Source organism: Oncorhynchus clarkii, chromosome 2 (genome assembly GCF_045791955.1).
Source record: "Oncorhynchus clarkii lewisi isolate Uvic-CL-2024 chromosome 2, UVic_Ocla_1.0, whole genome shotgun sequence".
NCBI classification, from domain to species: domain Eukaryota; kingdom Metazoa; phylum Chordata; class Actinopteri; order Salmoniformes; family Salmonidae; genus Oncorhynchus; species Oncorhynchus clarkii.
This window is the reverse complement of record NC_092148.1, coordinates 85,133,765-85,159,477: the sequence shown is the minus strand read 5'-3', so window position 1 is coordinate 85,159,477 and position 25,713 is coordinate 85,133,765. Positions and strand designations below refer to the sequence as shown.

Sequence of the window (25,713 nt, the reverse complement as noted above, 5' to 3'; positions counted from 1 at the left end):
GTGGTGGTGTAACTAACTGGTAAGTATGTTTTTAACTCCCATGCATGGATGGAGATTCCACTATTCCAGAATTCTTGTGAGCATGGCGACTGTGAATGTACCCAATGGATAGATTCTGCATCCCAAGAGGCACCCTACTCTTTATATAGTGCACTACGCTTGACCGGGGCTCTCAAAAGTAGTGCACTGTGTAGGAAATAGGGTGCCATTTGGGACACAAAGAGAATAAGGCTGGTTTAGTCCCTGCTGTATTTGATAGGACCAGACTCTGAAGGAAGTCCCCTTTGAGTCAAGGTAGGCGGACAACAGAGCGTAATATAGTGGGAAGATTATAGGTGGTGAAGGTACTGTCTTCAAAGGTGGTAGTTGGAAAATAAATGATCAGCTAGGAGGCCCTGAGTGCAGGACTTTAACTGCATGCTTCTCTACTAGGACTACAACATGCTCCGTAAAAAAAGAAATAAACACCACACATGGGATGTGGCTCCTGGGCTTGTCATCATCAGCATCATCATCATCTTCGTCCTCTTCATCATCGCTACCACCAGTCTCTGTGGCTAAAAAAAGGAGAGCCAGAGAGCATCTGGAGTACAAATCAGAGAGAAATAAAAATGTGTCCACGAGTATGAATCCTCCTCGTCATCCTCAACTTTTGTAAACATTTAGAAAGAGACTGTTGGTGAAAGAGAAGTGAAGTTGAGAGGAAGAGCAGGACGTAGAAATAACAGATCAGAAATGCGCTTCTGAAAGGTTCTCCACAGATTGGATGCTGCTCCTGGCTCGTCAATTACAGTGACTCACCCACCTCCTAGGTCAGACCAGTAAACTGCGTCCTCTGACCTCTAACTTCTGACCTCTCAGTGGAAGTCCTTCCTGAGGGATGATGGCGGTCTGTCCTCTCCACAGAAAGGGCTGACCAATGCCACGGATGATGGAATCCCAGAGTCCACAAAGGTGCAACATGAGCGTGGTAACGACTCCAGTGAGGAAGAAGAAGAAGCAAAAGAGGAAGAGGTCGGGGGGGGGGAGCGTTTTACCCTTCAGATTCGGCTGACCCGTCGGGTGAAGAGGGGGTGCAAGGCGGGGGTGGGGGTGTAGGCAGGGGGACAGGGGCCTGGTTTGATGCCCCTGGTCCTCATGTAGGAGAGGAACTGGTCAGGGATCTCAGCCAGGACCTCTTTGGCCAAACGGGCCATACTGAGAATGTGGTTCCCCCTGCGGTCGATGTAGTCACGGAACGGAACAAACTGGATGGAGAGAAGGGGGGAGGAAGAGAGAAGGAACGGAGAAGAGGGGAGAAAGAGAACGAGTGAGGAGACAGTAAGAGAAAGAGTACAGTGGTTCCATTAGAAAATAATAATGGTAGAGAAGTGGTGTAGAGGAGGAGAAAGACAGAATAGATGTGAAGATAAGTGGAGAAAGACAGAATACATGTGAAGATAAGTGGAGAAAGACAGAATAGATGTGAAGATACGGGGAGAAAGACAGAATAGATGTGAAGAAATGGGGAGAAAAACAGAATACCAGTGAAGATATGGGGAGAAAGACAGTGGATTAGAACGAGGGGGGAATGAAAGATGCAGAGAGAGAGAGAAGCCATTCACATAGGCCATTTTCATACAGTACACATACATGATATACACATTCTATAGAATGTCAGCCTGTTTCCGAGACAATTAAACTGAGACAATTAAACTGCGTTAATGTATGAGAAAGCTCCATAATACCTGAACAATATCTCTCTCTGCGAACCTCCCTTGAGATGAAATCCTCTCTTCGTCTCCATCAAGCTCAATCATTTCTGAGAAGGAGAGAGAGAGAGAGAAGCACATCAGTCATCCATGCCATGTCAGAACAAAGCCCACATCAATATGGCAACATCATCAGTGCCACAGAGCATGACACATCGTTGACTACACATGCTGCACTGTCGTCCGTGTGCATTAACTACACACGCTACATTACCACAGAGAGCCAGTGAGCATGCTACACGAGATGACACTGTTTCATTGCCTGCCATGCAATGTTGTTTGAGTACCGTAAATGTGTGTGTAGAGCCGTGAAATCCTTGGTTGTAAGTTACTGCACAGTACTGGGTGAGTGATGAACCAGCCTGGTCTTAGAGCAAAACCATTTAGCATGATATGTTACTTTACGTTAGGTTACATTATTTTGACAAGACGTAACATAGTAAACATAGAATACCGTTCAAAAGTTTGGGGTAACTTAGAAATGTCCATTTTAACCCTAACCCTAACCCTAAAATAACATCACATTGACCAGAGATACAGTGTAGACATTGTTAATGCTGTAAATGACTATTGTAGCTGGAAACTGCTATTTTTTTGATGGAATATCTACATAGGCGTACAGAGGCCCATTATCAGCAACCATCACTCCTGTGTTCCAATGCCACGTTGTGTTAGCTAATCCAAGTTGATCATTTTCAAAGGCTAATTGATCATTAGAAAACCTTTTTGCAATTCTGTTAGCACAGCTGAAAACTGTTGTGCTAATTAAATAAGCAATAAAACTGTCCTTCTTTAGACTAGTTGAGTATCTGGAGTATCAGCATTTGTGGGTTTGATTACAGGCTCAAAATGGCCAGTTATAAAGAACTTTCTTCTGAAACTCATCAGTCTATTCTTGTCCTGGGAAATGAAGGCTATTCCATGCGAGAAATTGCCAAGAAACTGAAGATCTCGTACAACGCTGTGTACTACTCCCTTCACAGAACAGCGCAAACTGGCTCTAACCAGTATAGAAAGATGATTGGGAGGCCCCGGTGCACAACTGAGCAGAGGACAAGTACATTAGAGTGTCTAATTTGAGAAACAGACACCTGAAAGTCGAATGTAATATGTCATACTAAACGGGTAAAATGCGATCAAGACGTAGGATACTATACATCCTACAATTTGTATTATATTGTACGACCACTATTACATTGGTAGGCCAATCTAATGTAACCTAGTGTAAACGAACATATTAAACTAAATGGGGTGGCATGGATTTGAGTAAAATATCACACGTTTTGCTCTGAGACCAGGTTGCAGCCCAGCTGTGGTGAAGTATGTGGTGGGATATGTACAGTACAGCAGGTTGGTGGCACCTTAATTGGGGAGAACGGGCTTGTGGTAATGACTGGAATAGGTGAATTGGTATCAAATACATCAAACACATGGTCTCCAGGTGTTTGATGCCATTCCATTTGCTCCGTTTCAGCCGTTATTATGAGCCGTTCTCCCCTCAGCAGCCTCCACTGATGCACAGATCCAGGATCTTAATTTTAGCCTGTTTGCTAAAGCAGGAAAATAATCCTGCAGCATCAACGTTTTTTTTTTGTAGGCATTGATACATTTTTTGTAAGGGAAAATCAAGTTTGAAATTTCCAAGTCGAAAATACAAATCTTCAGAAGCCTTTTTAAACCTCAAATACACTACAAGTTTTAAATGTCCTTCATTGCAGGAAAGTTATCTTGCAACAGGGTGATCAAATTAAGATCCTACATCTGTATAAGGGAAAGCAACCATGTGTAGTGGAACAGGGAGGGACATCATGCTACTGTGCACATTGACTTTGTAAGCGTGATAATCTTAAAGGACCGTTGACTTTAAAAGGCTAATTGCTCATAAAGAATGAATGTGTTTATCATGGAGCTGGAGTGTTTTATGAATTGTAAACACTTCTTTCCTATGATAAGAGATGAAAGGCGAGGACTTGGTCTGTTACTACAAAAAGGTGAAGGGAAATGATGACACATTTCTGTAGAACGTTGGGTCAAATGAGCATTGACATTTAGAAAGATAAACTATGTGGGGGATGGGAAGCAAATGAGAGAGAGATATGAAAGGAAAGGAAAAGAGAGGGAAGCCGGGTGAGGGGCGCGATAGGGAGAGGGAGGGGTAAGAAAGAAGGATAGAAAAAGGAAAGGTGAGTAGCAGAAGAGAGGGAGAACCGGGTGAGGGGCGCGATAGGGAGAGGGAGGGGTAAGAAAGAAGGATAGAAAAAGGAAAGGTGAGGGAGAACCGGGTGAGGGGCAAATAATGGATTTAACGCAGGGAAGAGATTAGAAACACAAATGCGTGCACATACACACACAGGTGCACACAAGGGTGCACACACACACACATACACGCACACACAAGGGTGCACACACACACATTCCATTATTCCTTTTGTACCATTAAATTCCGCCGGTCCAACCCCGACAATTATAATTGACATGGGCAGAGTAGCCGCCTTTGGAGGTGGGGGGAGAGAGAGAAACAAATAAAGAGAAAGAGAGGTGTCAACAAAAAAAGAGAGCTTGAGGAAACAAGTTCCTTTCAATGCCAACGTCAATAACCATCGTTATCTAAAACGCCACAGGAGAAATACCCCCAATTATTGACAATACTGCAAATACTGTACAAGTTCTCCTTCTCAGAGAAAAATGGTAGAAACTGCCTGTCACAAAGTGGTCAATGTTTTCCAATTCTGCTCCTTTATGTGGTTTGGCTCCCACATTTTGCCAAGCCTTTGTAGGATTGTCACCTCTGTCATTTCATGCATGTACAACTTGTGTGTAAACCCCAGCCAGTCTGACAGCTTATAAATGAACCTAATTTCCATCTCCTCCCATAGCGGACACCTATTGCATTGCAATTTTGAGTGGATAGCCATTTGCCAAAGGTTTGTGAGAAAGAATGATAGATTAACACATCACTATGTTTCATAACTTTGTATTGCCATTTAGGTGAACATTAAATTGGCAGAAATATGAGGAACATCTATTTCTGGGGCTGCTTGAAACTCATAGTTCTCATATCGTACCCCACAATCACATTACAGTACGTAGGGAAAATTGTTTAACGAAAAGCAGCGATTTCTATTTCTATGTAACACAATTTTTGAGTCAGGGCATTCCAAACAGCATTACTTCAACATAGACAGACATTAAACACTATCAACATTGTGAGGGAAAAAAATATTTGATCCCCTGTTGATTTTGTACGTTTGCCAACTGACAAAGAAATGGTCAGTCTATAATTTTAATGGTAGGTTTATTTGAACAGTGAGAGACAGAATGACAACAACAAAATCCAGAAAAACTCATGTTAAAAATGTTATAAATTGATTTGCATTTTAACGAGGGAAATAAGTATTTGACCCCCTCTCAATCAGAAAGATTTCTGGCTCCCAGGTGTCTTTTATACAGGTAACGAGCTGAAATTAGGAGCACACTTTTAAAGGGAGTGCTCCTAATCTCTGTTTGTTACCTGTATAGAAGACACCTGTCCACAGAAGCAATCAATCAATCAGATTCCAAACTCTCCACCATGGCCAAGACCAAAGAGCTCTCCAAGGATGTCAGGGACAAGATTGTAGACCTACACAAGGATGGAATGGGCTACAAGACCATCGCCAAGCAGCTTGGTGAGAAGGTGACAACAGTTGGTGCGATTATTCGCAAATGGAAGAAACACAAAAGAACTGTCAATCTCCCTCGGCCTGGGGCTCCATGCAAGATCTCACCTCGTGAAGTTGCAATGATCATCAGAACGGTGAGGAATCAGCCCAGAACTACACTGGAGGATCTTGTCAATGATCTCAAGGCAGCTGGGACCATAGTCACCAAGAAAACAATTGGTAACACACTACGCCGTGAAGGACTGAAATCCTGCAGCGCCCGCAAGGTCCCCCTGCTCAAGAAAGCACATATACATGCCCATCTGAAGTTTGCCAATGAACATCTAAATGATTCAGAGGACAACTGGGTGAAAGTGTTGTGGTCAGATGAGACCAAAATGGAGCTCTTTGGTATCAACTCAACTCGCCATGTTTGGAGGAGGAGGAATGCTGCCTATGACCCCAAGATCACCATCCCCACTGTCAAACATGGAGGTGGAAACATTATGCTTTGGGGCTGTTTTTCTGCTAAGGGAACAGGACAACTTCACTGCATCAAAGGGACGATGGATGGGGCCATGTACCGTCAAATCTTGGGTGAGATCCTCCTTCCCTCAGCCAGGGCATTGAAAATGGGTTGTGGATGGGTATTCCAGCATGACAATGACCCAAAACACACGGCCAAGGCAACAAAGGAGTGGCTCAAGAAGAAGCAGATTAAGGCCCTGGAGTGGCCTAGCCTGTCTCCAGACCTCAATCCCATAGAAAATCTGTGTTGGGAGCTGAAGGTTCGAGTTGCCAAACTTCAGCCTCGAAACCTTAATGACTTGGAGAAGATCTGCAAAAAGGAGTGGGACAAAATCCCTCCCGAGATGTGTGCAAACCTGGTGGCCAACTACAAGAAACGTCTGACCTCTGTGATTGCCAACAAGGGTTTTGCCACCAAGTACTAAGTCATGTTTTGCAGAGGGGTCAAATACTTATTTCCCTCATTATAATGCAAATTAATTTATAACATTTTTGACATGCGTTTTTCTGGATGTTGTTGTTATTCTGTCTCTCACTGTTCAAATAAACCTACCATTAAAATTATAGACTGATAATTTCTTTGTCAGTGGGCAAATGTGAAAAATCAGCAGGGGATCAAATACTTTTTTCCCTCACTGTAAATCCAGACCCGCCACTTGGTTTGCTATATAACTGGGGGATGGGGCTGGATAAATGTAACCACTCTAACTCATGAAGATGTGTAGGCTATAGCATACATTTTACATGTATAAAAATGGCTGACTAAATGTTGTAAGAGTGGGCCTTTAATTAATAGTAAGTTTGAGATGTCTTACATTTACGATAGACTCTTTGGTCTGAGCCATGTCGGTGATGACGCCGTCCGAGATGATAAGGAGGATGAAGTACTGGGAGCCGTCTTTCACTGATTGTGCATACCTGGAGGGGGGGGCGGAGAGCGAGAGAGAGGAGAAGAGGGGAGGGGAGGGGAGGGGAGGGGAGGGGAGGGGAGGGAGGAGAAACAGAGAGGTTGGTGGGAGGAGAGCAGGGAGGGGAGGGGAGGGGTTGGTGAGAGAAGAGCAGGGAGAGGAGGGGAGGGGAGGGGAGGGGAGGGGAGGGGAGGGGAGGGGAGGGGAGGGGAGGGGAGGGGAAACAGAGAGGTTGGTGGGAGGAGAGCAGGGAGAGGAGGGGGGGAGGGGAGGGGAGAGAGGAGAAACAGAGAGGTTGGTGGGAGGAGAGCAGGGAGAGGAGAAGAGGGGAGGGGAGGGGAGAGGGGAGAAACAGAGAGGTTGGTGGGAGGAGAGCAGGGAGAGGAGGGGAGGGGAGGGGAGAGAGGAGAAACAGAGAGGTTGGTGGGAGGAGAGCAGGGAGGGGAGGGGAGGGGAGAAACAGAGAGGTGGGTGGGAGGAGAGCAGGGAGAGGAGGGGAGGGGAGGGGAGAGAGGAGAAACAGAGAGGTTGGTGGGAGGAGAGCAGGGAGAAGGGAGGGGAGGGGAGAGAGGAGAAACAGAGAGGTTGGTGGGAGGAGAGCAGGGAGAGGAGGGGAGGGGAGGGGAGAGAGGAGAAACAGAGAGGTTGGTGGGAGGAGAGCAGGGAGAGGAGGGGAGGGGAGGAGAGCAGGGAGGGGAGAGAGGAGAAACAGAGAGGTTGGTGGGAGGAGAGCAGGGAGAGGAGGGGAGGGGAGGGGAGGGGAGAGAGGAGAAACAGAGAGGTTGGTGGGAGGAGAGCAGGGAGAGGAGAAGAGGGGAGGGGAGGGGAGAGGGGAGAAACAGAGAGGTTGGTGGGAGGAGAGCAGGGAGAGGAGGGGAGGGGAGAGGAGAGAGGAGAAACAGAGAGGTTGGTGGGAGGAGAGCAGGGAGAGGAGGGGAGGGGAGGGGAGAGAGGAGAAACAGAGAGGTTGGTGGGAGGAGAGCAGGGAGAGGAGGGGAGGGGAGGGGAGGGGAGAGAGGAGAAACAGAGAGGTTGGTGGGAGGAGAGCAGGGAGAGGAGGGGAGGGGAGGGGAGAGAGGAGAAACAGAGAGGTTGGTGGGAGGAGAGCAGGGAGAGGAGGGGAGGGGAGAGAGGAGAAACAGAGAGGTTGGTGGGAGGAGAGCAGGGAGAGGAGAAGAGGGGAGGGGAGGGGAGAGGGGAGAAACAGAGAGGTTGGTGGGAGGAGAGCAGGGAGAGGAGGGGAGGGGAGGGGAGAGAGGAGAAACAGAGAGGTTGGTGGGAGGAGAGCAGGGAGAGGAGGGGAGGGGAGGGGAGGGAAGAGAGGAGAAACAGAGAGGTTGGTGGGAGGGGAGGGGAGGGGAGGGGAGGGGAGGGGAGGGGAGGGGAGGGGAGGGGAGGGGAGGGAAACAGAGAGGTTGGTGGGAGGAGAGCAGGGAGAGGAGGGGAGGGGAGGGGAGGGGAGAGAGGAGAAACAGAGAGTTTGGTGGGAGGAGAGCAGGGAGAGGAGGGGAGGGGAGGGGAGGGGAGAGAGGGGAAACAGAGAGGTTGGTGGGAGGAGAGCAGGGAGAGGAGGGGAGGGGAGGGGAGGGGAGAGAGGAGAAACAGAGAGGTTGGTGGGAGGAGAGCAGGGAGAGGAGGGGAGGGGAGGGGAGAGAGTAGAAACAGAGAGGTTGGTGGGAGGAGAGCAGGGAGAGGAGGGGAGGGGAGGGGAGAGAGGAGAAACAGAGAGGTTGGTGGGAGGAGAGCAGGGAGAGGAGGGGAGGGGAGGGGAGGGGAGAGAGGAGAAACAGAGAGGTTGGTGGGAGGAGAGCAGGGAGGGGAGGGGAGGGGAGGGGAGGGGAGGGGAGGGGAGGGGAGGGGAGGGGAGGGGAGAGAAGAGAAGAGAGGAGAAACAGAGAGGTTGGTGGGAGGAGAGCAGGGAGAGGAGGGGAGGGGAGGGGAGGGGAGAGAGGAGAAACAGAGAGGTTGGTGATATGATTTGCAGCGTGTAATCAATAATACTGTAATCAATAATACTGTAATCAATAATACTGTAATCAATAATACTGTAGTCAATAATACTGTAGTCAATAATACTGTAATCAATAATACTGTAAGTCTCTCTGGATAAGAGCGTTCCCTAAATGACTACAATATCAAATGTCATAAATCAATGAATTAAATGTATCTATGAAGCAGGGGTTGGACCCGATTCAGGGAACAGAACCGAAAACCGAATAAAATATACTGTTCTAGAATAGAAGCATTATTTTAAAAGCCTGAGAACCGGGTAATCACGTTATTTTACAGTCCAGCATTTGTTTCAGTCCCACAAAAAATGCAACAAAGCACCTATGCAAAGCCCTCACTCTGTCACTCAGAAACTTACTCCAGTGTCTGCCTGCCAGCTGGAAATCTTTGCCAGTGTGTGTGTGTGTGTGTGTGTGTGTAGGCAATCTACCCCTACCCCTTCTCATGTCCCTCCCCCTCTGAAGCATAGGCTACTGTAGCCTACTGACGTTACAAGCGTGATTCAGAAATTAGAGAGTGATTTTTTATTACAGAAGAATGGATGAAGTTTTTCCAATGCTAGTTAAGGATACTATAGTTATCATTACTCACATTGGATTTATTAACCACAAAAAAGAAGGCGTGTTTTTAATTGTGTGCCGCTCTGCACACACAAGCTCGTTAGCTAGCTAGCTTTAGTCCAACATTAAGCAAACTGAAAGGAACCAAAAAAATACTGGTTCTGTTCAGAACAAAATGATTGGAAAACAATTGAGGTTCCAACCCCTGCTATGATGCATATTTTGTGTTAGCCTATGACCACTCTTTTACTAATCCGTCTATTCTCTTGCATGGACCTCTAGTCAAATCAAATCAAATGTTATTGGTCACCTACACATGGTTAGCAGATGTTAATGCGAGTGTAGCGAAATGCTTGTGCTTCTAGTTCCGACTGTGCAGTAATATCTAACAAGTAATCTAACAATTTCACAACAACTACCTTATACACATAAGTGTAAAGGAATGAATAAGAATATGTACATATAAATAAATGGATGAGCGATGGCCGTGCGGCATAGGCAAAATGCAGTAGATGGTATAGAGTACAATATGAGATGAGTAATGTAGGGTATGTAAACATTATATACAGTGGCATTGTTTAAAGTGACTAGTGATACATTTATTACATCCAATTTTTAATTATTAAAGTGGCTAGAGATTTGAGTCAGTATGTTGGTAGCAGCCACTCAATGTTAGTGATGGTTTGGTCATTGGTTTGGCTGATGGTTGAGACCCAAATCTGGCCCATACATGGACTGTAACCCTGGGGGGTACACACCATCTGAGTGGCAAATAAATACAGCCACACGTGTGAGTATGATGATCTCGTTGGACACTAGAGACACTTATTTGGGTGAAAATGGTTTCCCTCAGTGTGTTTTGGTATTTCTGAGAATAAATGAGCTATGAACGGCAAGGCTATTCTTAGGCCACGTGGGCGGTCTGACCACACCGGGAAATAGATGGGAGTTGAGGAGCGAAGAGGGATGGGGGAGATAGCTTGTTACAGTCAATCTTGTGTGTGTTTATAGATGATTGGGTAAGATTTCCCAATAGTGAATATCAAGTAGAGCATGTATGGCATGGGGACACTGCACACTACGGAGAGACAGCGAGGCACCGAGTACAATTCTCTTCTGCTCGGATAAAATTAACATTATTCACGATGTCTCCCATAGTGTCTGTCCACTGGTCGATCGTGCAAAGCCTTATTTGTTTTCAACAACCACCAACCATTCTCTCTGCATGCAACGTTGAATTGAATACTTTTGAAGGACAATATTGAATAACTTTGGATGCAGAGGAGGAGAAGACCTCTGACCTCTTGCTTGCGTTTGCAGTTTATTTTATTGCTACAATAAGTAAGGGATTACGTTGGAAGCTGGATGTTTTATCCTCGTCTTGTGTGTGTCCCTTTTTTCTTCTTCATATAAAGACACCGGTGTGATGTTGTAATCTAATCTGAACTGGGTTCTCGCATCTATTTGTGTGATGGTGAGGAGATGTGACATTAAGAGTGCGTCCTAAACTGCACCATATTCCCTATATAGTGCACTCATTTGGACCAGAGCCAATGGGACCAATTGGGACGCACACTTAAAGCTGAAATCCAATAAAGGGAGAAACAGCGCCACTGTTCGACCCCCCCCCCCCCCCCCCCCCCCCCCCCAGCGCCCTTGTTATTGTTTCGGTTGTGTTGATGAAATGGAGGAGAGGAGCATGCAATGATGTCCGACGAAAAAAAACAAAAGTAAAACAGCAACTTCTTTGTTGTGACATCATAAACGGACGTGGTAGTTTCACCAATCATAGCTTGAGCTGCTGCTTTCATGTGTGGTTACTTACTGTTCTGTGAGTGGGTGTGAAAAGAGTGTTCCTTTCTGATCACCGTCTGACAGGCAGACCTATGTTGACCTTTGATCTCCACGGTGTGCTCAGCGGTGGACACAAAGCACAAACGATTTTCTCAAACTGAGAAGACAAGACGTGTGTTTGTGCATGTGTGTATGCCTGCGTGCGTGGGTGTTTGTCCGTTAGTAGGTGTGCGTGTGTCCGTGTGTGTTCATGCCACCACAGTTAGTATTGATTTCAGTGGGACGACTGAGCTATTACAGCATTTATTTTAATCTGGTCTTTCCATGAGGAGTCACAGGTCACTGTGGAACACACTGGGGCTATCTATTGATCATAGCAGGTTATTGTACCACACTGAAGGACCAAAGTAGGAGTTCAATGGAATCGCACTGGGAATGCTCTTTGTACATGGTGGTTAGTTCTGGTGTGAGTGTGTGTATGACCTACAGTACCTGGCCACGTGGTTGATAACAGGGGAGAAGTGTGTGGGTCCGTAGAGGCGGACAGACTTGAGGCTCTGGTAGTAAGCCTCCATCACTCCCTCGATCCCACTGCAGTATGGGTTCTGAGGGTTCCCGTTCTATACAGAAACACACAGAACAAACATCAGGAACATGAGAGAGACAACATAGAAATCTCCCTCCCTCTCTCCCTCTCTCGCTCTCCCTCTCTCCCTCTCTCCCTCCCTCTCTCCCTCCCTCTCTCTCTCTCTCTCTCTCTCCCTCTCTCCCTCTCTCCCTCTCTCCCTCTCTCCATGAAGTCCATTCTTAAAAGACTGACTCAGTAAATCCTTAATGCCTAGATGAATGCATATGGGGCCTGTCGTGGTCTCAGGCTGGGCCCCTCTGGGGAGAGTGTTCCCCAACTGAGCTGCTGTAATGACTGCCAGCCCCTAAGGCGGCATGGGCACTACATCTGGATAGGAAGGGTTAGAACAGGAACTACTAGTGAACTACTTATGACCAGAGCCAAAGGGGTCATTTGTCAGTTCTCTCTCCACCAGCCTCCACTGGTCCAGAACCAGGACTGACTACTTATGACCAGAGCCAAAGGGGTCATTTGTCAGTTCTCTCTCCACCAGCCTCCACTGGTCCAGAACCAGGACTGACTACTTATGACCAGAGCCAAAGGGGTCTTTTGTCCGTTCTCTCTCCACCAGCCTCCACTGGTCCAGAACCAGGACTGACGAGAGAGTGGCAGGCAAGAAGGAGGAGGGATAGATGGATGGATGGATGGTGTCTCCTGTCTCCTCACCAGAGCGAACTCGTGCGAGACGCGTCCGTCCGGGGGCAGCTTGGCTCCGAAGCCCAGAGCAGGGAACATCTTGTCACTGTCGTAGTCCTGGATGATCTCCCCCACGGCCCTGAGAGCCATGGCGTAGGCATTCAACTGGTACGGACTCATGTAGTGGAGGGAGGTGGGCTGAGACGGGTTGCCTGGACACAAACCCAACACAGTAGAACTGAGGTCCACACTATTGTGTAGTTGGAAAGAGGGGATGCTGTTCATACATTGCAAAAGATTAAGCAGCTTTCTACCATTGAGAATTGTCTTGAAAAAAAGCCTTGTAGCTGTAATGCTGGTGGTACAAATGGTTCCTTCTTACCCTTTGTCTTGGGTTTTCTGACACCAACATTCAAAACACATGGACATTACCTTACTGCCACACAGGCACAACAGGGTTCTCAAGGGCTGACAAGAACTAAAAACAGATTTGGACACACTCACCATTTGATGCTGTGAAATCAATTGCCACCGTGAAATTAATCTGAGTCCTGCAAGACAAAATCAAACAGTAAAGATATTGAAGCGTCAGTCATACTACATTCAATTACATCACGTTTCAAAGCGATCCGACTAACTCAATTAATTGACAAGGGGTTATGAGTTATCAGTAACTGCTGTCACCTGCAAAATGAACATAGGCCTACGAGCTGATTAGTAATCCACTTAACTAGGAGTTTGTTCCTACCTTCAATTATCACTTGGGATGTAAGTGAGCTTAGCGCTAGATAAAGAGGTTACCATGGAAATTGTTTCAGTTAAATTAGTATAACCTATTGCAGTAATACATTATGTACTTTACAGTAGCTGCTTGGAAATAAAAATGTGCAGGTTGCATGGGGTACACAGTCAAAATGAACAATACAACATGGAAAGCTAGTACTAAACGTTTTAACACAGATCTAGAGACAAGCAATGGAAATTAGGTGTAGGCTAAAGAGTGATGGTGCAATGCATCTGACTGTTGTGTATTCAATGTGTCCCTATTCAAATTCAACTTTCATTCAATGTGTCCCTATTCAAATTCAACTTCAATTCAATGTGTCCCTATTCAAATTCAACTATTATTCAATGTGTCCCTATTCAAATTCAACTTTTATTCAATGTGTCCCTATTCAAATTCAACTTTTATTCAATGTGTCCCTATTCAAATTCAACTTGTATTCAATGCGTCCCTATTCAAATTCAACTTTTATTCAATGTGTCCCTATTCAAATTCAACTTTTATTCAATGTGTCCCTATTCAAATTCAACTTTTATTCAATGTGTCCCTATTCAAATTCAACTTTTATTCAATGTGTCCCTATTCAAATTCAACTTTTATTCAATGTGTCCCTATTCAAATTCAACTTTTATTCAATGTGTCCCTATTCAAATTCAACTTTTATTCAATGTGTCCCTATTCAAATTCAACTTTTATTCAATGTGTCCCTATTCAAATTCAACTTTTATTCAATGTGTCCCTATTCAAATTCAACTTTTATTCAATGTGTCCCTATTCAAATTCAACTTTTATTCAATGTGTCCCTATTCAAATTCAACTTTTATTCAATGTGTCCCTATTCAAATTCAACTTTTATTCAATGTGTCCCTATTCAAATTCAACTTTTATTCAATGTGTCCCTATTCAAATTCAACTTTTATTCAATGTGTCCCTATTCAAATTCAACTTTTATTCAATGTGTCCCTATTCAAATTCAACTTTTATTCAATGTGTCCCTATTCAAATTCAACTTTTATTCAATGTGTCCCTATTCAAATTCAACTTTTATTCAATGTGTCCCTATTCAAATTCAACTTGTATTCAATGTGTCCCTATTCAAATTCAACTTTTATTCAATGTGTCCCTATTCAAATTCAACTTTTATTCAATGTGTCCCTATTCAAATTCAACTTTTATTCAATGTGTCCCTATTCAAATTCAACTTTTATTCAATGTGTCCCTATTCAAATTCAACTTTTATTCAATGTGTCCCTATTCAAATTCAACTTTTATTCAATGTGTCCCTATTCAAATTCAACTTTTATTCAATGTGTCCCTATTCAAATTCAACTTTTATTCAATGTGTCCCTATTCAAATTCAACTTTTATTCAATGTGTCCCTATTCAAATTCAACTTTTATTCAATGTGTCCCTATTCAAATTCAACTTTTATTCAATGTGTCCCTATTCAAATTCAACTTTTATTCAATGTGTCCCTATTCAAATGAGACTTTAATTCAATGTGTCCCTATTCAAATTCAACTTTTATTCAATGTGTCCCTATTCAAATTCAACTTTTATTCAATGTGTCCCTATTCAAATTCAACTTTTATTCAATGTGTCCCTATTCAAATGAGACTTTAATTCAATGTGTCCCTATTCAAATTCAACTTTTATTCAATGTGTCCCTATTCAAATTCAACTTTTATTCAATGTGTCCCTATTCAAATTCAACTTTTATTCAATGTGTCCCTATTCAAATTCAACTTGTATTCAATGTGTCCCTATTCAAATTCAACTTTTATTCAATGTGTCCCTATTCAAATTCAACTTTTATTCAATGTGTCCCTATTCAAATTCAACTTTTATTCAATGTGTCCCTATTCAAATTCAACTTGTATTCAATGTGTCCCTATTCAAATTCAACTTTTATTCAATGTGTCCCTATTCAAATTCAACTTTTATTCAATGTGTCCCTATTCAAATTCAACTTTTATTCAATGTGTCCCTATTCAAATTCAACTTGTATTCAATGTGTCCCTATTCAAATTCAACTTTTATTCAATGTGTCCCTATTCAAATTCAACTTGTATTCAATGTGTCCCTATTCAAATTCAACTTTTATTCAATGTGTCCCTATTCAAATTCAACTTTTATTCAATGTGTCCCTATTCAAATTCAACTTTTATTCAATGTGTCCCTATTCAAATTCAACTTTTATTCAATGTGTCCCTATTCAAATTCAACTTTTATTCAATGTGTCCCTATTCAAATTCAACTTTTATTCAATGTGTCCCTATTCAAATTCAACTTGTATTCAATGTGTCCCTATTCAAATTCAACTTTTATTCAATGTGTCCCTATTCAAATTCAACTTTTATTCAATGTGTCCCTATTCAAATTCAACTTTTATTCAATGTGTCCCTATTCAAATTCAACTTGTATTCAATGTGTCCCTATTCAAATTCAACTTTTATTCAATGTGTCCCTATTCAAATTCAACTTTTATTCAATGTGTCCCTATTCAAATTCAACTTTTATTCAATGTGTCCCTATTCAAATTCAACTTGTATTCAATGTGTCCCTATTCAAATTCAACTTTTATTCAATGTGTCCCTATTCAAATTCAACTTGTATTCAATGTGTCCCTATTCAAATTCAACTTTTATTCAATGTGTCCCTATTCAAATTCAACTTTTATTCAATGTGTCCCTATTCAAATTCAACTTTTATTCAATGTGTCCCTATTCAAATTCAACTTTTATTCAATGTGTCCCTATTCAAATTCAACTTTTATTCAATGTGTCCCTATTCAAATTCAACTTTTATTCAATGTGTCCCTATTCAAATTCAACTTGTATTCAATGTGTCCCTATTCAAATTCAACTTTTATTCAATGTGTCCCTATTCAAATTCAACTTGTATTCAATGTGTCCCTATTCAAATGAGACTTTAATTAAAAACAAAACTTTGTAACGTACCCCCCTTTGATGTAGTCCAGGAAGGTGAGCTCCATGTCCACCAGGCAGGACAGCAGGGTTACCTGGCAACATGTTCGGAGGTTAAAGGGATACTTTTTGAAGTTTTAGCTTATTTCCGACTTTATAATAAGCCTAAAACTTTATAAAAGTGAACTATCCCTTTAAAACACATTGGGATTTCAGTGGAACTACAGTATTACCACACCTATTTCAACAGTACATAGAGTACACCATAGAGTACACCATAGAGTACACCTATTTCAACAATACATAGAGTACACCATAGAGTACACCATAGAGTACACCTAGTTCAACAGTACATAGAGTACACAATAGAGTACACAATAGAGTACACAATAGAGTACACCATAGAGTACACCTATTTCAACAATACATAGAGTACACTATAGAGTACACCATAGAGTACAGCTATTTCAGCAATACATAGAGTACACAATAGAGCACACCTAGTTCAACAGTACATAGAGTACACAATAGAGTACACCTATTTCAACATGGCACAACAACCATAGAAAAGTTGGCAACAGCACACAGAGTGCAGGACTAGACTAGTCTTTCAACAGTGACTCCTTTGGGCTATGAACAGGCACAGATACGTAAGTGCAGAATCACATTGATAGAATCCCATTAAGGGATTGCTAGGGTTGAAAGGTAGGTGGAGTAGAAGAGGGTATTAACTCACTGTTCCTGAGTTGAGGTATCTCTTCTTCTTCTTGTCTCTCTTCTTCTGATTTACCACCTGCAGAGAAGGAGAACAGGGCTTGGTTCAATTCGTCTCGTTGATCGTAAGTTGAAAACAAAGCCTGTCTAACTGAATTCTATTCCTCAATCTAATAGGCTGACTAGGCGATGAAAGCAGATGGATGCAGGAGAGCAAAGGTTATTGCTTAGACAATTAGTGCAATACCCTGGAAGGTTAATTGTTTGGGTAAACAGCTGAGACAAGGTTGTGTGCGTGTTTGTGTGTGTGTTTTTTACCTCATAGGTGTGGAACTGTGACTGGCCTCTTGACATCTCCCTGTATCTGGTGCTGAACTCCCCAATGAAGTCATGCCTGGGTGAGCAAACACACACATTGAGTACAGTTACATACACACTAATAAATCGATATTAAACTGATTATGGCAGTAGGCTGAGTATGGCATTAGTCATGTAGACACCTTACTCTGCTTATCTTAATCGGCGTAAGGTCATAATCGAAGTAAGGATACGCCGATTAAAACACCTGGTTTTCTGAGCAATCTTTGGAATTACATGTAAACAGCTAAATGAGCGTTCAAGCGTTTTATTTGATCTGCGCATCTGGCAGCACTGTTCTTCTTGTAAAGCAGGCAAAAGTTTTAAACAAACTATTATATTCATCTGACTATCCACAATAATCGTATTATTGTGTGCATGCAACAGTACTCAGTGTCAGACACCCCTGAACGGGTTTGGTACCTACCAGCTGTGACCTCATCCTCCCAACCTCCTCATCCTCCCAACCTCCTCACCCATCACAGTGGAGAGTTATTGCTTCTCATAGAGATACAATATATTTTGTCTATTTAATTCAATGCCATTTCATCAATGTCTGTATTTTTGTGGATGCCTATATAGTGTGTTGTCTCACATTATCATGTGATAAAAAAGTGGCGTGTGTGTGTGTGTGTGTGTGTGTACATGTGTGTGTGTACACGTGTGTGTGTACATGTGTGTGTGTACACGTGTGTGTGTACATGTGTGTACACTGTCTGAGACAGTACCTACCCTCCATCTCTGTCCCAATCATACACCTCCACCTTTATGCTCCTGAGAGACAGACAGAGAGAGAGAGAGAGAGAGAGAGAGAGAGAGAGAGAGAGAGAGAGAGAGAGAGAGACAGACAGACAGAGAGACAGAGAGAGAGAGAGAGACAGAGAGAGAGAGAGAGAGACAGACAGAGAGAGACAGACAGAGAGACAGAGAGAGACAGAGAAAAATTCCATTAGAAAAAAAACAATTAGTGTGCTGATTGAGAATCTCTTTTTAAATGAGAAGCGCTCATCTGTGTAAGAAGATGGTCTGGCTCTAAGAGGACTGCTCTCAGGAAGTTATGTCTGCTATTGGGATTCAATATGCTAAAGATTGCAGGAGTCACGGGTCACAAAAAAATAAAGATCGTAGCAGCAGCCACTGCTTTGTACCTGAATCCTAAAGTGGTTCTAGAAATGGTCTGTGGTCAACTACAAAGTACAGAGGAATACTGATACCTAGTTATTTGTGGGTTGTGGTTTGTTTCTGTTGCTTAGTGATATAGGCAGACATCACACCCAAGAGGCCTAGCTAGCTCTGGTCATTCCTATAGAGTGGATTGCATTTATTATAGTAATACATTTGATTTATATAAATATTTTATAACTGGAGTGTATACATTTTAATGTTGAGGAGAGGCCATTCTCAGTTTTATTTCAAAGTACTGAATCTATGCATCTGTCATTTACAGTACCTGCATCTCTGGTATCAGTTACCTGCATCTCTGGTATCAGTTACCTGCATCTCTGGTATCAGTTAACTGCATCTCTGGTATCAGTTACCTGTATCTCTGGTACCAGTTACCTGCATCTCTGGTATCAGTTGCCTGTATCTCTGGTATCAGTTACCTGCATCTCTGGTACCAGTTACCTGTATCTCTGGTATCAGTTACCTGCATCTCTGGTACCAGTTACCTGCATCTCTGGTATCAGTTACCTGCATCTCTGGTATCAGTTACCTATATCTCTGGTATCAGTTACCTGCATCTCTGGTATCAGTTAACTGCATCTCTGGTATCAGTTACCTGTATCTCTGGTACCAGTTACCTGCATCTCTGGTATCAGTTACCTGCATCTCTGGTATCAGTTACCTGCATCTCTGGTATCAGTTACCTGCATCTCTGGTATCAGTTACCTGCATCTCTGGTACCAGTTACCTGCATCTCTGGTATCAGTTACCTGTATCTCTGGTACCAGTTACCTGCATCTCTGGTACCAGTTACCTGCATCTCTGGTATCAGTTACCTGTATCTCTGGTATCAGTTACCTGCATCTCTGGTACCAGTTACCTGCATCTCTGGTATCAGTTACCTGCATCTCTGGTACCAGTTACCTGTATCTCTGGTACCAGTTACCTGCATCTCTGGTACCAGTTACCTGTATCTCTGATACCAGTTACCTGCATCTCTGGTACCAGTTACCTGCATCTCTGGTACCAGTTACCTGCATCTCTGGTATCAGTTACCTGCATCTCTGGTATCAGTTACCTGTATCTCTGGTACCAGCTACCTGCATCTCTGGTATCATTTACCTGTATCTCTGGTACCAGTTACCTGTATCTCTGGTACCAGTTACCTGCATCTCTGGTACCAGTTACCTGCATCTCTGGTATCAGTTACCTGTATCTCTGGTACCAGTTACCTGTATCTCTGGTATCAGTTACCTGTATCTCTGGTATCAGTTACCTGTATCTCTGGTATCAGTTACCTGCATCTCTGGTATCAGTTACCTGCATCTCTGGTACCAGTTACCTGTATCTCTGGTATCAGTTACCTGTATCTCTGGTATCAGTTACCTGTATCTCTGGTATCAGTTACCTGCATCTCTGTTACCAGTTACCTGTATCTCTGGTATCAGTTACCTATATCTCTGGTATCAGTTACCTGCATCTCTGGTATCAGTTACCTGCATCTCTGGTATCAGTTACCTGTATCTCTGGTACCAGTTACCTGTATTTCTGGTATCAGTTACCTGCATCTCTGGTATCAGTTACCTGCATCTCTGGTATCAGTTACCTATCATAATCGCCGTTGCACAGGGCCTTGACAGGGATCTTGAAGGCCTGCCACACTGGGTCCAGAGTGTTCTTTACAACCTCTGTCTTATGGCAGATAGTAAACCTAGAAAAACACACACACACACACACACACACACACACACACACACACACACACACACACACACACACACACACACACACACACACACACACACACACACACACACACACACACACACACACACACACACGTTACAGTATTGGAACCCTTTCGAGACTCAGTTTTCCAACTCAAACTTTGCTATGTTTGTTTACATTTGTTTTCTTAATTAGTATTAAGTTTGTCATATTTTTGTCTTTAAAAATCTAAACAAAACAACAACAACAACTGCTCTTAAACAGCACACAGTGTGACCAGGTGTTCAGGATGGGCAGGCAGCATACTGCTGTTGTGCCCTGAAGCTGGCCATTTAAACTGCTTCAGTTAATACCCAGCTGCACAAAAGCCATATGCGTTAAACGCAAAACAAAGGGAGTCTGCTTTCATAAAAACATCTGCTGGACAAGGACATCTCATACAACGTGTGCTCAACTCAGTCTCAACGACCCGTTCTTTTTCTTTTCCTCTCCTTTCATTCTCTTTATCTCCTCTCCATCCTCTCTTTCACGTCCACTCATCCCTCACCACCTATACGCTCTGTGTCTGTCTCAGCTGGGGTGTATAGGACATTCTCTTTATCTCCTCTCCATCCTCTCTTTCACGTCCACTCATCCCTAACCACCTATACGCTCTGTGTCTGTCTCAGCTGGGGTGTATAGGACATTCTCTTTATCTCCTCTCCATCCTCTCTTTCACGTCCACTCATCCCTAACCACCTATACGCTCTGTGTCTGTCTCAGCTGGGGTGTATAGGACATTCTCTTTATCTCCTCTCCATCCTCTCTTTCACGTCCACTCATCCCTAACCACCTATACGCTCTGTGTCTGTCTCAGCTGGGGTGTATAGGACATTCTCTTTATCTCCTCTCCATCCTCTCTTTCACGTCCACTCATCCCTCACCACCTATACGCTCTGTGTCTGTCTCAGCTGGGGTGTATAGGACATTCTCTTTATCTCCTCTCCATCCTCTCTTTCACGTCCACTCATCCCTCACCACCTATACGCTCTGTGTCTGTCTCAGCTGGGGTGTATAGGACATTCTCTTTATCTCCTCTCCATCCTCTCTTTCACGTCCACTCATCCCTCACCACCTATACGCTCTGTGTCTGTCTCAGCTGGGGTGTATAGGACATTCTCTTTATCTCCTCTCATCCTCTCTTTCACGTCCACTCATCCCTAACCACCTATACACTCTGTGTCTGTCTCAGCTGGGGTGTATAGGACATTCTCTTTATCTCCTCTCCATCCTCTCTTTCACGTCCACTCATCCCTCACCACCTATACGCTCTGTGTCTGTCTCAGCTGGGGTGTATAGGACATTCTCTTTATCTCCTCTCCATCCTCTCTTTCACGTCCACTCATCCCTCACCACCTAAACGCTCTGTGTCTGTCTCAGCTGGGGTGTATAGGACATTCTCTTTATCTCCTCTCCATCCTCTCTTTCACGTCCACTCATCCCTCACCACCTATACGCTCTGTGTCTGTCTCAGCTGGGGTGTATAGGACATTCTCTTTATCTCCTCTCCATCCTCTCTTTCACGTCCACTCATCCCTCACCACCTATACGCTCTGTGTCTGTCTCAGCTGGGGTGTATAGGACATGGACATTAGTATTTACCGTACATGTAACCATATACTATTGCTATTTGGAGAGTGTACAGTATTTGTTCATTGTCTACAGGCCAAATATAGTACAGTATCTGGGTGTGTTTTGTCTTAGAGTAAAAAAACGTAAATATTTTGAATAACACTTTACAAACGTTAATGGTTGCAAATTAATCCATTTTTGATTAGATTTTGAAAGATGTTTTGTACAAAATGGAAAACTGGATCAACGATTGACAACTTACGATCCGTCCTCATTACTGCGGTAGAAGACCAGAAAAGGATCAGACTTCCCAAAGAAGTCTTTCTTGTCCAACTTGTTCCCACAGAACTGCAGCATCACTGACTCCTAGAGAGACCAGGTTACAGATGAATGGAACAGCCAGACAATCAACACCACAGACAGGGACCAATTTTGATTGGCTGGGGGCCTCAGTATTGTAGCGAATTCAGGGGTTAGCCCTGACCGGAACTCGAATCTGGGTCCAGTGACTGTCACCCTAACACCTTAGCCCTTATTTCAAGAGATCCGAACTTCTTGACGAGGTCGATGTACAGTGCCTTCAGAAAGTATTCAGACCCCTTGACTTTTTCCACATTTTGTTACCTTACATCCTTAATTCAAAAATGTATTAAATTATTTAAGTTCCTCATCAATCTACACACAATAGTCCATAATGACAAAGCATAAACAGGTTTAGACATTTTGCTAATTTATTACAAATAAAAATCAGAAATATCACATTTACATAAGTATTAGGACCCTTTACTCAGTACTTTGAAGAAGCACCTTCGGCAATGACAACAGCATCGAGCCTTCTTGGGTATGACGCTACAAGCTTGGCACACCTGTATTTGGGGAGTTTCTCCCATTCTTCTCTGCAGATCCTCTCAAGCTCTGTCAGGCTGGATGGGGAGCGTTGCTGCACAGCTATTTTCAGGTCTCTCCAGAGATGTTCGATTGGGTTCAAGTCCGGGCTCTGGCTGGCCCACTCAAGGACAGTCAGAGACTTGACCCGAAGCCATTCCTGCATTGTCTTAGCTGTGTCCTGTTGTAAAGGTTGTTGTCCTGTTGGAAAGCCCCAGTCTGAGGTCCTGAGCACTCTGGAGCAGGTTTTCATCAAGGATCTCTATGTTTTGCTCTGCTCATCTTTCCCTCGATCCTAACTAGTCTCCCCAACCACCATGCATCACTGTAGGGATGGCGCCAGGTTTCCCCCAGACGCTTGGTATTCAGGTCAAAGAGTTCAATCTTTTTTTTAAAGAGGTGGATCAGCTTAATATTGCAGAAAGATTGTTGCTTCCATCAATGTAATTGCCTGCATCGTTTCCAATCCCCCATATCTTTTTTTTGTGAATATATATACCCATATACATACACGTACATACCTATACATATGAATACATAAACATACATACATACATACATACATACATACATACTTTTTTTTGTGAATATATATACCCATATACATACACGTACATACCTATACATATGAATACATAAACATACCTATATAGATATACATACATACATTTTTTTAGAATATACCTTTATTATTCCCCACCCAACCCTGCCACCCTTCTCCCAATTGGAGTAAACTAGTAAACAATAACACTTAGGCTTCTACCTTCTGTGTATACAGTACATACTATACACATTTTACAGACACAATCTATTTTACAATAGTTCTATTTAGTTTGTTTTTAGTCCTTCCTCTATTTCTGATGTCCATCCAGTTTGATTTCTATTTGTAACTGTGCTATTTCACAAAATATCTGAACCTATATACATTTCACAGACCCTGTATGTTTTACATTGGTTATCTTGTTATTAGTCCCACCCTTCAGCTCCATTCAACCCCTCCCATCTATCTCTTAACACCATCCATTTTGGATTTCTAATTGCCATATATTTTTCAACTGTGCTGTGATGCTTCACAAAAGTACTGAACCTTTCTATTCTCATAGCTTCTACAGATTGTAAATCAAATGATCAAATAATTATTATATTATTGATTGATTTACTATGGCTTTTCAAATCACCCAGTATTGCTATCTGCAGCGTTAGTTCTAGGCAAATGTTGCAATTCTTCAGCCATTCCTGGACCTGTGACCAAAAACAAGCTACTTATGGACAGCACCAAAATAAATGATCTAATGACTCTGCCTCCTCACAGCAAAATCTGCAGAGCTGGGAAGACTGTATCCCCCATATATATAACATTCTATTGGTTGCAAGAATTAAAAAGTAATTTATATTGAAAATTCAAAGTTTTGAATCCGGCGTTGTTTTGCGAGCCAATTCATAAACCATGTGCCATGGAATGGGGACATCGAAAATCTCTTCCCAATTATTTAGCAATTTATATGGCACAGGTGTCAATTTTTTGGTCCTTAAATGAAATTGGTATATGTTTTTATTTATCACACTTTTCTTTAACCATTTATGTTCTTTAATGCAGGACCGTCATACAAGTTCCTTACTTTTTTCCCCTTCTACTTGCCATTTTTGTGGTAATACTGCAATTAATTGGTTGTAATTTTGGGTAGAGCAGACATTTCCATATGTCTGTGTTAGCTGCATGTGTGACATAACTCCACCAGTCCTATTTATGATATCATTCACTAAAATTATACTTTTTTTAAACAGTTCATCATTTTTTTAAATCAATTAGTATATTTGAGTTTAACCACAATATCTGTTGAATTATTTGTTCTGTCTTTTCAGGTGGATTAAACTGAAATTGCAACCAACTTCCTAAGGCTTGTTTAAAAAAGAATGATATTTTGTAGATTATTTCCTTTTCAAACAACCGAAAGTGAGCAGGTGTAATCTGGATAAAGGGAAAAAGGCCATTCTTGAAAATGGGGTGAAACATTCCTACGAATTTACTAGAGAACCAGTTTGGATTTAAGTATAACTTTAGTATGACAGATGCCTTTAGTGAGAGGTCTAATGCTTTAATATTTAATCATTTCTGCCCTTCGAATTCATATTCGTTATATAAATAGGCCCTTTTAATTTTTCTGGCTTGCCATTCCAAATACAATTGAATATCTTTTGTTCATTAAATTTAAAAAGCAGGTCACCAGGTGTAGGCAAAACCATAAGCAAATAAGTAAACTGTGATATGACTAAAGAGTTAATCAGGGTGATTTACCACAAATAGACAGGTATTTTCCTTTTCATGGTAGCAAGATCTTATCTATTTTTGCTAACTTTCTATAAAATGTATTGAAGTGAGATCATTTCTATCTTTTGGGATTTGTATACCGAGTATGTCCACATCCCCGTCAGACCATTTTATTGGTAAACTACACAGTAATGTACATTTTTCTTTTTTTTGTGATCTTATACGTAATATCACTTATCATAATTTGATTTCTAGATCATCTATGATGCCGTGGAGGAATTCTAATTGTGGTCTTAAAAGAAAACATGAATCAATGACACCTTTGTTTTTAAACCACGGATTTCTAATCCCTTAATGTTATTGTTGGATCTAATTTTAACAGCTAACAAATTCAATGGCAATAATAATTAGATATGCCGATAGTGGACAACCTTGTTTTACTCCTCTAGACAGTTTTAAACTTTCTGAGATGTAGACATTATTTACTATTTTACACCTAGGGTTACTATACATAACTTTAACACATTTTATAAGAGATTCGCCAAATTTGAAATATTCTAGGAATTTATAAACTCCAGTCGAACTTTATCAAAGGCCTTATCAAAATCAGCTATGAAAACCAGGCCTGGTGTCCCTGTTATTTCATAGTATTCTATTGTTTCCAGTACTTGTCTTATATGACCTCCAATGTATCGTCCATGTAAAAAACCTGTCTGATTAGGATGAATAATATCTGACAATACTTTAATTCTATGCACCAAGCATTTAGCTAGGATTTTTACATCACAACACTGAAGTGTAAGAGGTCTCCAATTTAT

At 42.5% G+C, this 25,713-nt stretch overlaps 1 protein-coding gene across 2 annotated transcripts in view; it reads right to left on the bottom strand.

Annotated features, from left to right (window-relative positions):
* Nucleotides 1-237: 237 nt before the first annotated feature.
* LOC139375207 (copine-8-like) overlaps nucleotides 238-25,713 on the bottom strand; it is an 80,676-nt gene continuing 55,200 nt past the window's right edge. For both annotated transcript variants that reach the window (XM_071116794.1, XM_071116803.1), the window contains 13 exons: nucleotides 22,004-22,107; nucleotides 20,009-20,113; nucleotides 17,971-18,012; nucleotides 17,200-17,275; nucleotides 16,904-16,960; nucleotides 16,201-16,262; nucleotides 12,961-13,007; nucleotides 12,487-12,668; nucleotides 11,685-11,812; nucleotides 6,736-6,838; nucleotides 4,186-4,243; nucleotides 1,728-1,801; nucleotides 238-1,247 (listed from right to left, as the gene is read on the bottom strand). In XM_071116794.1, coding sequence (XP_070972895.1) covers nucleotides 1,041-1,247; nucleotides 1,728-1,801; nucleotides 4,186-4,243; nucleotides 6,736-6,838; nucleotides 11,685-11,812; nucleotides 12,487-12,668; nucleotides 12,961-13,007; nucleotides 16,201-16,262; nucleotides 16,904-16,960; nucleotides 17,200-17,275; nucleotides 17,971-18,012; nucleotides 20,009-20,113; nucleotides 22,004-22,107 — 1,245 coding nt within the window. In that variant the 3' untranslated portion in view covers nucleotides 238-1,040. The remainder of the gene's footprint in view (nucleotides 1,248-1,727; nucleotides 1,802-4,185; nucleotides 4,244-6,735; nucleotides 6,839-11,684; nucleotides 11,813-12,486; nucleotides 12,669-12,960; nucleotides 13,008-16,200; nucleotides 16,263-16,903; nucleotides 16,961-17,199; nucleotides 17,276-17,970; nucleotides 18,013-20,008; nucleotides 20,114-22,003; nucleotides 22,108-25,713) is intronic.